This window comes from Schistocerca piceifrons, chromosome 3 (assembly GCF_021461385.2).
Source record: "Schistocerca piceifrons isolate TAMUIC-IGC-003096 chromosome 3, iqSchPice1.1, whole genome shotgun sequence".
Lineage (NCBI taxonomy): Eukaryota > Metazoa > Arthropoda > Insecta > Orthoptera > Acrididae > Schistocerca > Schistocerca piceifrons.
Window position 1 is genome coordinate 62426708 of NC_060140.1, and position 12164 is coordinate 62438871.

General features: G+C 37.2%; 1 protein-coding gene across 2 annotated transcripts in view; it reads left to right on the forward strand.

Moving 5' to 3' along the window:
- LOC124788205 (protein lin-9 homolog) overlaps positions 1–5322 on the forward strand; it is a 104199-nt gene extending 98877 nt beyond the window's left edge. For both annotated transcript variants that reach the window (XM_047255381.1, XM_047255382.1), the window contains exons 8-9: positions 2250–2429; positions 3611–5322. In XM_047255381.1, coding sequence (XP_047111337.1) covers positions 2250–2429; positions 3611–3802 — 372 coding nt within the window. In that variant the 3' untranslated portion in view covers positions 3803–5322. The remainder of the gene's footprint in view (positions 1–2249; positions 2430–3610) is intronic.
- The last annotated feature ends 6842 nt before the right edge of the window (positions 5323–12164 follow it).

Genomic DNA, 12164 nt, shown 5'->3' on the forward strand with positions numbered 1-12164 from the left:
ACATGCATAACAGCTATTACACATCCCAGAATGCATAATAACTGCCGAGTAATTACAGCCAAAAAAAAAGAAAAAAAGAAAAACTGTCGATATCAATTTACATATCTCAACACAATGGATACATATGTACCTAATAGAACAGTTCATGAGAGGGAACCTTCATGGTACAGTCATTGTAAAGAATCTTCTAAAGAAACAGAGATTACTGCATAATAGGTGTAAAACAAAGCGTGTAAAACAAAGGTTAGGGCTATAGATAGAGAGATGCTGAATGAAATGTGCTTGGCTGTCAAGAAAGCAATGCCTAATGCCTTCAATGACAACCACAGCAGTATATTGTCAAGTGATCTTTCATAGAACCCAAAGAAATTCTGGTCGTATGTAAAGGCTGTTAGTGGCAGCAGAGTTAGTGTCCAGTCTGTAGTGAATGAGACAGGAACTGAAATTGAGAGTAGCAAAGCAAAAGCTGAAATGCTTAAAACTCCATTTTCAAATGTTCCTTTACAAAGGAAAACCCTATGTAATTGACGTATCACTATTAGCATCAGTGGTGTTGAGCTTATCAGATTTTATACTGAATCTGCAGCTGAGTTACCCCTCTGCTAACTATCATCTATTGTAGATCTTCGGAACAAAAAGCTGTAGCCAGTTCTTGGAAAAAGCCACAGGACACACCAGTCTACAAGAAGGATAGTAGAAGTGATCCACAAAACTACTGTTTAGTATCCTTGACATAGATTTGTTGTATAATAGTCTGAGCTCAAACATAATGAGAGATCTTGAACAGAATAACCTCCTCAATGCCAGCCAGCATGGATTTCAAAAACATTCATCATGCGGAACACAACTCGCACTTTCCTCACATGACATACTGAAAGCTTTTGATCAAGGCAACAAGGTAGATGCAGTATTTCTCGATTTCTGAAAAAGCATTTGACTCGGTATCGCATGCTTATTGTCAAAAGAATGATCATATGGGATATCGAGTGAAATTTGTGACTAGACTTAGGAATTTTTGGTCTGGAGGACACAGCATGTCATCTTGGATAGTGTGTCATCATCAGATGAAGTAACTTTGGGTGTGCCCCAGAGAAGTGTGTTGGGACCCTTGCTGTTCAGGACGTATGTTAATAGTAAAATCAGGCTTTTTGCAAATGATGCAGTTATCTGTAGTGAAGTACTGTCTGGAAGAAGCTGCATAAATATTCAGTCAGATCTTGATAAGATTACAGTATGGTGCAGAGATTGGCAACTTGCTCTAAAATGTTCAGATTTGAAATATTTTGCACTTCACAAAATGAAACAACCCAGTATCCTGTGACTATAATATCAATAAGTCACTGTTGGAATCGGTCAACTCGTACAAATACTTGGGAGTACCACTTTGTAGGGATATGAAATGGGATGATCACATAGGTTCAGTTGTGGGCAAAGCAGGTGATAGACTTTGGTTTATTGGTAGCATACTGGGAAATTGCAATCAGTCTACAAAGGAAATTACTTACAAATCACTCGTGCAAATAGTTCTGGATTATTGCTCAAGTATGTGGGACCTGTACCAGATAGGACTAACAGGGGATTATTAAACACATACGGAAGAGGACAGCATGAATAGTCACAGGTGTGATTCATCCTTGGGAGTGTGTCAACTTCTATTTGTCATTGGTGATTAACTGCAGTAGCACTGGTGACCGATGGACCTCCTCACTCTTGGAGGCACCAATATCACTTGCTCCGTGATCCAACAAAAACACATGTGCATTTACATATTATGTATTTCAACTTTTGATGTGGTTGTCACTATATGTATGCAGTGCATGTGACTGGACAATGCTAGCATCACATTAAACATTCTTGCAATGCTGTAGTAGTAAGTAAATGAGCTATTTGATAAGATTAATACTTAAGAGGAAGCTTCCATTCTTGTAAAGGAACAAATTTAAGTAGCAGTCTTTGAACTACCTCTAAAAAGTAAATTTTCCACCTGCAGTAAAAAATAAGTAGCTACTTACCTATTAAAAATCTATAGAAACCAATGTTGAACATTTGGGAAATGAAGTAAGGTTTATAGAAGTTAGGTGTGTTTTATTTTGTGTGTTATGCTTACGAATTCTCAATTTTTATACATTCTCCATTTTTATATAATTTCCATTGTAAATAGTGTATTGAATTCCTGCTGCATACGCATAGGTTTTATATGTAATATTAAATTAAACATTTTGTAGCTGAATTTCTGTGTGTAATTATAGATTGCTCCTGAACCAAGTGTGGCTGTAATGCTGGCACCATCACATTTACGAGACAGCACTCTCGACGAAGCTAGGACAATTGTAAATCGCTATAATCGCATTACGTGTGTAAATCCAGTTAAAAGTGAACGTACGTTGAATCTCATCACTCAGCTTACTGCACTCGTATTGCAGGTAAAGGTGAGTAATAAAAATAAAATACAAGGTCTTTGTCATTATTACATTATATGCATTATGTGCATGCATATAAACCTACAGTTTCATGAAGATGATTTATATTTCTGTTATTAGCTCATTTTCTTGTGTACTGCCAGCACAGATAATGGTAAAGATCTTAAAATGAGAACAAAATTCTTGCTAATCTATATCGATGTCCGTCTCAACAAAATTGGATTTATCTGACATTTGCAGGGACTAAGTTTACACATGTAGCTGGACAAAGCACATTAAAGATGCATTTGTGTGTCCATTGTTATTTCTTGATATAAATGCATAGAAAATGATGATAAAAAATATAAAATAAATTGACAGGCCTGCTGGCCAGTACTTAACTCCAGGAGATAAAATGTGTGCTCTCTCACTCTCTCTCTCTCTCTCTCTCACACACACACACACACACACACACACACACACACACACACACAGAGAGAGAGAGAGAGAGAGAGAGAGAGAGAGAGAGAGAGAATAGTTCATTCCTCAGGAGAAAAAGTTAGGAAAGGTTAAAACAGAAGAGCAAGTCACTCAGGACCCATGTTGCTAGGAACCACCTGTAATGTGGATTAGTATAGACAAAGATGCAGTTCATGCTGATACTGTGACTGGAATGATAGTTTTTCTAGTTGTCAGTTAGTAAGTGGTACGTACGAGGGAGAGGGTTATATCTTTCATGACAATTTAATAATTATTGTGTTCTTGATTAAGCCTCACTATGTGGCTCTATTTGATATTTTATAAGTATCTGTGTTCTTATTGCCCTCTGACCACACTAAAAAGTAAAATGGTAATTATGTACACTTCTTCCATGTATCTTTTCTTCTTCTCCTCTGGGTCCAAAAGAGGGAATCCTTGGCTCCTGAGTTCAAGCTTTAACATTTAGTTCCCTCTCTTTTTACTGATTGCACTATCACACTCCTAATTGCAGAGCTATCTTGCCACTGAGTTAATTTTATTAGGGCAACCACATTGGATGCATTGCTCCATGTTTAACTGCATACGCTAATAAAATCATAATGGAAAGCTTGGATTTGATTTTTGTGAAATTGTAAGTCCTGTACAGTGTGTTTGTTGTAAATTTTTTTTCTGTGAGAAATAATTGTCATGTTTCAACAAATTAGGGTGTGTTTTTTCTCTCTTTTGTTTAGAGCTTAGCTGGTACAGATCGCAGTGCATATGAAGTAAAAGTGCTACAGAGTTCAATGGAGCAAATACGTGCTGGCTTGAGTCCAGAGAACCTGCAGTGCTTCCAAGACTCTGTGGAACTTCGCATGAAACACATCCAGATGGGTCTTGGTCAGTACGATTCACTGCATCCATTCATGGCACAGCGAGCATGAAGTGTTCGTTTGGCAATTATTTGGTTGTGAAATGTTTTTTTGAAGCTTTTAGTTGCAGATCATTCTCACAGACAAACTGTCATTGTAAGTATTAGGTGTACTCGTGTCACTGTATGTGAAATAAAATGCTCTCCCAAAATCACTCTTCATTAAATATTGAAATATTATCAGGGTCCACATTCTCTCATCTTTGGGTAACTGTGTATTGCTACAGTATATGCACAAATACTCAAATTTTGTGTTGTAAAAGACTATTCAGAGGAGGGGAAAAATATTATAGTAGCAATTTCAAGTGATAATATTGCTCTGAATATAGTGTGATATGATGTAAGATGAGATGTGTCATTGTTTTTAATCTACACAAATAGGTAGATTATCGTGTGTAAATAGTTGTAAAAGATGCTTTATGACCAGACTAGAATAAATATTACGTTGATGACTGTGAATCAAGGAATGTAAATGTATGTACAATAATAGCCTATTTTATGTGAATAGAACCTTTGTTCTTACATCTTTCATCTTGCTTGAAGAAATTAAGGATGCCAGCTTATGTATACTTGTTTTGAAGAATGATGAAGTATTTATGGTGTGAAATGAAATATTGACTGAAGTGATTTTTATATGAAAAAATCAAAATGTATCATGGTTGTTTATCTTGTTATAATAATAGTAAATATTAATTACATTATTACTATTGAATTTTTATCATGTTTCTGTTAAAGCTGTTACATATTCTTATAGAATAGTTGTACTTATACTTTGTTCATGCTAGTCACAGACTTGATTAAATGAGATTGTACAAGAAAATAGAGGAGATACAGGACAGAGCCCACACTTAATTATACTGTGTAACATATGGAGTATAATTCTTTTATTATATTCATGAAAGTGATTGGTTCCTAGCACATGAATACATAAATTGATTTGTGTAATGGTACAATAATAACTGAAATTTGAAAGAAATAAGAGACACTAATGCTTATTCAATGTAAGTAGGAAATATGTTTTCTCGTGTGTACAGTAAATGTTGGAATAGACGTGCTAAGTGAACCATACTTTGTGATGACAAATGTGGAACGTCCATATTATATTTTTTTAAATCAAAGAATACTTGCAACATTTGTGCCTCACAGATAAAGAAAATAGCTGTAGAAAGAAGGAACACTTCAGTGAGGTGCAATAATATATGCCTTACAGAACTAATATTTTTAGTACAATGTCTGTATCTGCTGGGATAAAAAGAACTCAATTCTGCAATATACTGATGTTTTAGAAAACATTATTAAAATGTCAGAGATTTTGTTAAAATTTGTTTGTGCAAATGAGGTAAATATCAATGTCATGCTAATTTATAAAGATTTGTAGAGAAGTCACACTAAAATTTTGTATTGGTTAGCGTGAAGTACAAATAAGGAACCTATTGCAGTGTTTGCTTCAAGTGTGCTTTATTTCAGCAAGCTGTGATTTCTTTCTTATGTTTCATGGTGACTTGTTAATAAAATATTTTTTGTTAAAGTTTATTCGTATAACATAGTCTAGTGTTCTTTTTTATATTTTGCATTGTCCCAAATACTTTGTTGTTCTCTCTTGTGATGTACTGTTTTTGTACACTATGTTGAAATGTTCCACATTTTGTACACTACGTTGAAATGTTTCACATTATTTTATTACGAAACACAGAACACAGACCAAAGTAGTATGTCCTATAAATACTGCAGATAAAAATCAAATAATGACAAAATGTGTAAAAATAAAGAAGTAGGAAGAAAATAGGGGTGAGGAGAAGATGGACGCAAATAAGCAAACAGTAAGCCCCAATATGACAAAGAGGAAAGAAACTCAAGCAAGTTAAAATGCTTGGGTGATTGGGGGGGGGGGGGGGGCAGAAGAAGCAAAGAGAAATAACTAAATGCTAGTGGATAATGAACATATTATTAATAGTTGGTATGAAATAGTATTATTTTAATAGGCAGCAGGCAGATCTGACACAGCCTCATTTTCACCAGTTCTCATGAGAGTTCACTTGTACTTATTGAAAAGTGTTTACTCTGGTAGGAACGAAAGAACAGAATACGAGCATTGTGTACCATACCTGTGAAAACCGCATTGTTTCTCTCTACGGTAATCAACACACTTGATACATCAGTTATTATAGATGGGATGCAAAACTGTGGTTTTCAACACAGTACACAAAATAGTGTAGGAAAATAAAAATGTATGGACCAAACTTTTACGTAGCTGGGAAATGTAGAATTAAGTCGAGCCTTCCTTTGCAAAAAACAATGCAAGTGTGTCAGTTGTTGCTTTGTTGACTTCTCACTGAAGCATAACTAGAATAAAACACACTGGTTTGTAACAACTAGAGACAATTATGTTAACAACATTTCACATATCAATAGATGCTGTATCTCAGTTCAGGTGTCTTCAATGAGATATGTGAAGCATGCAGGTATTTTAATTATGGCCATATAAGGAAGAAAATGTCAATACAGTAGGAATAATGTAATATAAAATTATTATAGGACTTCATACATAGGCTACTTGATAAAATCTATTCACAATAGTTTCTTCTAGAGGAAACTGAGAGAAAAATATTTATTTCTGCAGTTCTTGCAGCAAAACGTTTCAAATAACAGCAATACATGTAAGCCACAAGAATAACAGGATCTTATACATAATTTTTTTTAAATTTTACATTAACTAGCATAATAAATGTGCATTTCTTTAACATGATCGTAAATTGTTAGAAGACACTGCACAGTAATAACCCCTAGTTACGGACACTACACATATCACTGTCACTTTGAGGTTATACCGTGAAAGCTGACTCCCAGTCCCAACTGTTGTCATCATAACTGGCATCTAAAATATGCAAATGAGATTCTTTTTTATAAGTAACATCTCTGTGTGATGACCATTCCAAAGGAGGCCTTGACATAACCTTGAATGTGTTCCAAAACCCTTGTCACATAGTTCTAACGTGATCTCTGCGTACCTCCTTAAAATTTTAAACATTAATGTCAGGAAGGGACTTTGAGAAGTGGCAGCGGCATTTGGAATTACATAGGGAGAAAGACTAATGCATGATACAAATGCAAGATTAGATAGTCCTATTGATAAGTCTAAAATCACACAGCTGTTGAAAAAATGTATGCACTGGTATGAAAAATCTTAAGAATTTTATTTCCCTGGATGAAGAAAAATTCACAAAATGCCAGCCTGGATAACTGAAGAAATACTATTAGAAAATATAAAATTATCATCATCATTGATCACTTGGTCAATGGTCATAGGCATCCGCAAGGGGAGAAAACGTGCAAAACTTGCTGGTGTCGTCATCCCCCCCCCCCCCCCAATTCCCTCAGGAATCTAGAGCACAGTTATTCACTACTCGTTACAACAAATATTTTATGTCTGAAACCAGATAAAATAAATTAATGGCTTTAGATGAAGGACGGCCACACCACAATCACAGTGCATCAAACCTGATACCATTGGAACCATCATGGGAGCCAAAATTATCACACCAGCAGTGATCCACAATTCACTGGGCATGGGCAGCACACCACTGGAGCTGTACAGGATGTACTGACAGATAATGAGGGAAGTGCTTACTGTAATTTCTCATGTGGTTTTAAGAAGACAATAGTTTCCCATGTGGTTCATGGATGGAGCGACTGTCTTGATACTCTAAACAGACATCTTGTCAGTAGAATGGACTACTGACCTGTCACACTTCTGAAAGTGTATTATGAAATAGAAACGTGTCTATTGAAAAAGAGACTCCAAAAAGTCATATCTTCCTGCAACAAACTGCCATTCAAAGTGCACTGCAACAGGGATTCCTGTTACCTACCACCTTACATATTTTAGCAAAGAGGGCAGTTGTAAAAAAAATCCACATCACCTTACTTGATCTCGCATGTAGAAGAGTGTGTCAGTACTAGAATGTAAAATTTAATATATTATTTATGAGAAAATTGTTCCAAAATTACAAGCAAGCTAGAGGAGACAACTCAACGTGAACAAATTGCTCATATATAATACAGTTGAGCAGTATTTACAATGTTATCACCACCCAGTATTTGCGTCACTTTACTGAGCAGAAGCAGTTGGGGCTGAATATCAGTCCGTAGCCACAAAGCATGTGGTTAAGCAATCGGAAGGATAGTGCAGGTCTAATTCGAACACCGATCAGATAAAACAAAAATGGGTATGATGCAGACAGCATTCTTCATAATGGATAAATCTTTATGGTGTTGCAGCAATGTACCCTCAACCCAAAGTAGCGGCTTAACATTAGTGGAGGAATCATCTTTAAGGTATGCTGTAATAACAACAGTGCTTTACAAGTGGGGACTGACTGGCCAGAATGTCTACTACATAGCAATCTTACTTCAGCAAGCATACAAAACTCTCACAAAAACAGACATGTCACATCAATTACACAGATGTGATTGTGTCAACATATTTTGCTGTATTGAAAAAGAGGTGCTTCAGGCCACCATTTCATACATTTATTGCAAGTTAACATCTGCTTTTCCACAACACCCCCAATAATCTGTCAAGGAATCGGCACAATATTTGAAGGCATATACACTTGCAGACACTTCTATTGGATGTACACATTAATGGAATCAGTAATTACAAGTGGAGAAGAGTGTCCCCATATTGTGACAAGTGTCAAATAATCACTGAAGCAGAATGCTTAATTACCTGCAAAGAAAAATGTTGTATCTGTAATTGAGTAAGTGAGTGAGTAAGGTAAAAGTTCCCAGTAGTTTTCATTTCCAGGATCACACTGAACACAGTAGGCAACCAGCATACATTGCACTTTGATACCTGACTTGAGATTTTTTCCCCTCTCTAAAAATAGCAGTCATAGATGGATTCTTGGACACTTCGATGTTCTACATTTAAAGATTGTGAAAACGAGGGCTTGCAGAATTCACCGTCTGCGCCATAATCAAGGTTCAACTACCCACCTGGAGACATTAAAATTTTTCGATTTCAAGATTTTCGCTTTTCAAACGAATGTTAGTTTCCAAGAATAGTTTCTATTAAGAATTTTACTACCAAAGGGTTTTTAATTTTCCAGGGAATTTTATTCATTCTGCAGAAGAGTTCTAGTTTGGTCTTTACTATTTTGTGCTATTTTATACACCAAAACTACAACATTCGTTGGATTCTATTACAATTCAGTACTCCCGCTATCAGAAAGGAGTGCTCACGTCGATGAAGATTATTTATAAAGTAATTCAATGAAAATTGTGGAAAAAATTAGTTACTTGTCGCGAAAAACGAGATTTGGATTTGAACTCCGTGTCTGGAAAAGGATTTTAATGGTCAAATTTAAATAATATAGCAAACATTTAGCGCTGTATTTACGGCGCATACGGTATTATGCTCTCGTAAATGCTGAAGAAAGAGATTTCGCTCACGCTGGTGCAAATTTTATTCAATTTGCCTCTTACGTACAATTTCCCTCTTCAACATAAACTCTGAAATAATTGCTAATTCTGCCTTGGGCAGACTAGTAGAAATTACTACATCTCAGTGTAAAAAATAAAATGCGCCGCACTATAAACTTCGGAGACTAAATAACTTCTGTGGAACAATTCACTGCGCCACATCACAAAACATGGTAGAAAACATACATGAACAATACTGAGTGAACTAGATTATCACTAACCTTAACTGAGTAGAGCAGCTATCAAACTGGATGTGGGAGTATTTTGGTTGTCCGACTGTTTGATTTAGGGGCCCGTCGTTTAATACATCGTTAATAAACAAACGACGCGAACTTTGTTAACAATGTACAGCAAACAATCAGAGCCATACCAAGGCCTTCCAGCATCCTTGGCGGAACTGCCCAAGTTGCCCTTCCGCCCCCCCCCCCCCCCCCCAACCCAAAAATTACATTTCTACAAATTTGTCTTCACAGATTTAGCTAATTTTGTAAGTACGTTTAATAAAAATGAAGCGTTATTGAAAAATATTACTTAAATGAACTACAATGGTAAGAAATATTGTGCACAACAAAGTATATGTATCACTGTATTACAGTGATGTAATTATAACACAGAACATATTTGGTTTGCTCCTCGTAAGTTATTTACAGTCGACAAATTATTAATTACAAATGAAAGGAGCTGTAATTAAGCGCCACGGATATATTTCATTCAGGAATTGTGTTTTTAATTACAATTTTATTCTGCATTTCCTTGCTTTGCGCGAAGAAAACTTATTTACTGTCTCACTGTAGTCGTGTTTAACAGCTTTGTCGTTTTCTATCGACAACATAGCTAAATCTTTCGCCCATACTCGACATTAAATAGTTTTATTGTCTTTTAACTTCCTGAAGCTGCATTCACAATATACTGTAGTCACTAGCAGTGTAAACAATATCCATAAAGCAATTTCAGCGTTTGGGTAAGCACTCGGAAACCATATTATGAAAAACCCTTCAACATATCTAAATGGGAAGCCGTGTCAGAGTCCTTAATCTGCTCTTACACCTGTAGCTTGAAAGCTGGTATTTTGCAGAACGGCTCTGCTTCATTTGCGACCAAAGTTAGCTGCACGATTTGCTAGAAAAAATACACAGATTTCATTTAACGTGTTTCCTGCTAGTAAATTTAATCAGATGAGACGAAGCCAGACCAGACGCCCCGCATTGGCCGCGACACTTACGATTTTTGGAGTCCAGTACCCCTGTCCCCACGAAGCTACCGTAAATCAGTTGTTAGAAATAGATCAAATTACCAGTCATATGAGATTTCAACATACAACTTTTAATATTTCTAGCATTGTAACAGTACCTGTAGTTTATTTCAGTATCATACCCCTAATCCAACATACCTTATTAGAAATGCGTTTACATCACTCGCTTAACACAAGGACATTGCTAAAGGGGGCGTCCAGGGTGTCCGGAACCCTCACCTCGTATCACCTAAATACAATTATTCACGACCTACTTGCTGTGCAGTGGAACTCAAAGATATTTTGATTGACCATACTATGAAAAAGGAATACGCACTATCTATTAACAGCAATGCCAACGATAGATCCATAGCACTACCGGCTATCGCCAAACCCTATTTTAGCCAAGACTAATTGTTACCCTTGCTCGAGCTCAACTGTTGTTTTTATAAGATTAATGTGTTGCGGATTATTGTTTTTGTACTATGTGCTGTTGTGACAGTTTCTATACCGAGGCGACAAATTGATGACATACGTCATAAAATGGTGTCAGACATCCTCTTGCCCAGCATTGTGCAGCAGCTCAACGTGAATTGACTCAACAAGTTGTTGCAAGTCCCCTTTATAGCCGTCCACAATTGCGGAAGTGTTACCAGTGCAGGATTTTGAGCATGAACTGATCTCTTGATTTTGTCCCATAAGTGTTGAATGCGATTCGTGTTGGACGGTCTGAGTGGCCATATCATTTGTTCGAATTGACCAGAATGTTCTTCAAATGAACCGTGAACAGTTGTATCCCGATGAGATGGCGCATTGTCATCCACAAGAATTCGATCGTTGTTTGGTAACATGACGTCCATGAATGGCTGAAAACGGTCTCAAACTACCAGTTAGACCAGATGACCAAGTCCATTCTATGTACTCACAGACCATACTGTTATGGAGCCAGCACCAAATTGTACTGTACCTTGTTGGCAACTTGGGTCCGTGGCATCATGGAGTCTGTCTCACACTCTGACCCTACCATCTGCTCCTACTAACTAGAATCGGGACTCATCTGACCAGCCCACAGTTTTCCATTCGTCTAGGGTCCAAGCAACGTGGTCGTGAGCCCAGAAACGCACTGCAAGCAGTGTTGTGCTGTTAGCAAAGGCACCTGCATCGGTCGTCTGCTGCCATAGCTTATTAATGGATACGTTCGTCGTGTGTCCCACACTGATTTTTTTCTGTTATTTCACGCAATGTTGCTTGCCTGTGAGCACTGACAACTCTACGGAAACGCCGCTGCTCTCGGTCGTTAAGCGGAGGCTGTCGGCCACTGTGTCGTCCGTGGTGAGAGGTAATGGCTCAAATGTGATATTCTAGGCACACTCTAGACACTGTGGATCGCGGAATATTGAATTCCCTAACGATTTCCGAAATGGTAAATGCCAATGCGCCTGGCTGCAACTACTGCTCCGCATTCAAAGGCTGTTAATTCACGTCGGAAACCTTTTCACATGAATCATCTGAGTATAGTGTGCGCAGAATGCCATGGCCGCTATATGCGCAGATGACAGGGCCCGCATGGGGGGTTGGGCGTGGGGTCGGGATAAGAGCAGGCACTGCAGAGGAAAATGCCGTTCTAAACTGAAGCCTACGCTCACATTTTCTGTAAAGT